Source organism: Limulus polyphemus, unplaced genomic scaffold, assembly GCF_000517525.1.
Source record: "Limulus polyphemus unplaced genomic scaffold, Limulus_polyphemus-2.1.2 Scaffold1974, whole genome shotgun sequence".
In the NCBI taxonomy this organism is placed as follows: Eukaryota; Metazoa; Arthropoda; class Merostomata; order Xiphosura; family Limulidae; genus Limulus; species Limulus polyphemus.
This window is the reverse complement of record NW_013667584.1, coordinates 128,083-130,115: the sequence shown is the minus strand read 5'-3', so window position 1 is coordinate 130,115 and position 2,033 is coordinate 128,083. Positions and strand designations below refer to the sequence as shown.

Sequence of the window (2,033 nt, the reverse complement as noted above, 5' to 3'; positions counted from 1 at the left end):
AACTTATTGAACAGTATTCTTTTGTTCCATTGTTCCAAGAATACTGTTCAATAAGTTACCAAACAAAGAATACTGTTCAGTAAGTTACCAAACGCTAAACGTTTTGCGTTAAGTACTGAGTAGTACATAATTTAAACACCTACACCTCTACCTTTCATTGTTGTTTTTGTTTGTTTCACAAAGCTAAACGTTTCGTACTAAATACTCATCAGTACACAAGTCAAACACTTACACATCTGCCTTTAAAAGACTCTGTGGAGGCACATATGCTGGGGCAGTTCAAGGGGCTTCAGCCAAACCCCCTATTTTTGTGATGTAAAAAAAATTATGCTTATATAATTATAGCGCAGCTGCTTATGGTATTTAACGTTTTGGATGTTTATGGATTTTACGTGAACAGCCACGCAATTGTTTAAGCTATATTTCATGCAAAATGGCTTCCAGATTTAATCTCATAACACTTATTTTTCTTACAGATTTTTCTGGTAGGACATGCTCCCAGACCCCAGTAGCATTATCATTGATTTAAAATGTTTCTATATAGAATACCTTTTTCTCAAAAAAACAAACAAAAAACCTTTTGACACAGCGTTATGTCAGCTAAGAACCTTTAGGATTCACATAGCTGTTTAGAAATGACTTTAATGAAGAAACTCTATTTAGAAGTCATAAGAAACTTGAAAGTTCAAGTAAGTGTTAGGTTTTTATGGAATGAACTTGTGAGTAACAAACTACCTGGTTAGATCAGTCTTGACAAATTTTTAATATCCACAGTGTTCTAAATGCTTTCTCCTTGAGAGGGTTTTTTTTTCCCCCTATGCAAAGATGCTTACCATGTAATTAGAAAATTTTATCTTTTTACACTTAGCGCCAATTATTTGCAATCCACGGTAATCACTGTTTCTGTTTGTTTGTTTTTCTACTTGAAGGTTATTAAGTGTCGAAAATATAACATCGATCAACAGCTGGAACAGCTTTAACAACTTCCCTTCTCACGGATAGTATCTGAACGGAAGTCGAGACCTATTAGGGATCATAAGCGTATGAATTATAGCTTTAAAACTCCTACCGGTAAGCTTTAAAATTTCACTTTGCAGTAATACAAGTGCTTGCCTCTCTAAACAGTGATTTTATTATATAGCTACGTTATCCATAAAAATACAGAAACAATAAAGTCAAAGGAGATTACGAAACTTACAGCGACACCTGTGTATTTCAAACTGTTACTAGAAGCTAACGACAGCAAAACTGATAATTTTGATATATATATATATAATACAAGTGCTTCTGTACGAACAATGCGACTGATGTAACTTAATTCATATGTAGCGATGTATATATAAAATTCGGAGGAAAGCTTTTGAAAAACGCACAGGAATGGAAAATGGTTGACTCACCAGGATTGTTCACCCACTCTTGTAATGCCTTCTGGAGACGCCGCACATGCAATGGTTTACTAGCCATCCCAACTAAAGCCATTATTTCCAAAAACTCCTCTTCCCCGGCCTCACAAAGCTGCTGGACATCGTCTCCACCTAGCCAAAGATATGTAGAACTGTTAATAGAGGATAGATGTTTTTACTTGGACAATACACCGTTATGCAACAAACAAAAACAACGATGAAAGGTAGACATGTATGTGTTTAAATTGTGTGATGGTGAGTACTTAACGCAAAACGTTTACCTTTATAAAACAAACAAAAACAACAACGAAAGATAGACGTGTAGGTGTTTAAATTGTGTACTGCGGAGTATTTAGTACAAAACGTTTATGAGAGCTTTATGAAAAACAACAATAACGAAATATAGACATGTAGGTGTTCAAATTGCCTCTCAAGCTGTAACTGTGTCAGCGAAATATGATTGATAATAGCTTAAATTATATTTTCCTTTAGAGAAAGGCCCGGCATGGCCAGATGGTTAGGGAGCTCGATTCGCAATCTGCAGGTCGCGGGTTCGAATCCTCGTCCCACCAAAACATGCTCGCCCTTTCAGCCGTGGGGGCGTTATAATGTGACGGTCAATCCCACTAT

At 36.1% G+C, this 2,033-nt stretch overlaps 1 protein-coding gene across 9 annotated transcripts in view; it reads right to left on the bottom strand.

Annotated features, from left to right (window-relative positions):
• LOC106465536 (NGFI-A-binding protein 1-like) overlaps window positions 1-2,033 on the bottom strand; it is a 186,168-nt gene that overhangs the window by 90,059 nt on the left and 94,076 nt on the right. For all 9 annotated transcript variants that reach the window (XM_022393447.1, XM_022393444.1, XM_013925759.2 and 6 more), the window contains one exon: window positions 1,398-1,535. In XM_022393447.1, coding sequence (XP_022249155.1) covers window positions 1,398-1,535 — 138 coding nt within the window. The remainder of the gene's footprint in view (window positions 1-1,397; window positions 1,536-2,033) is intronic.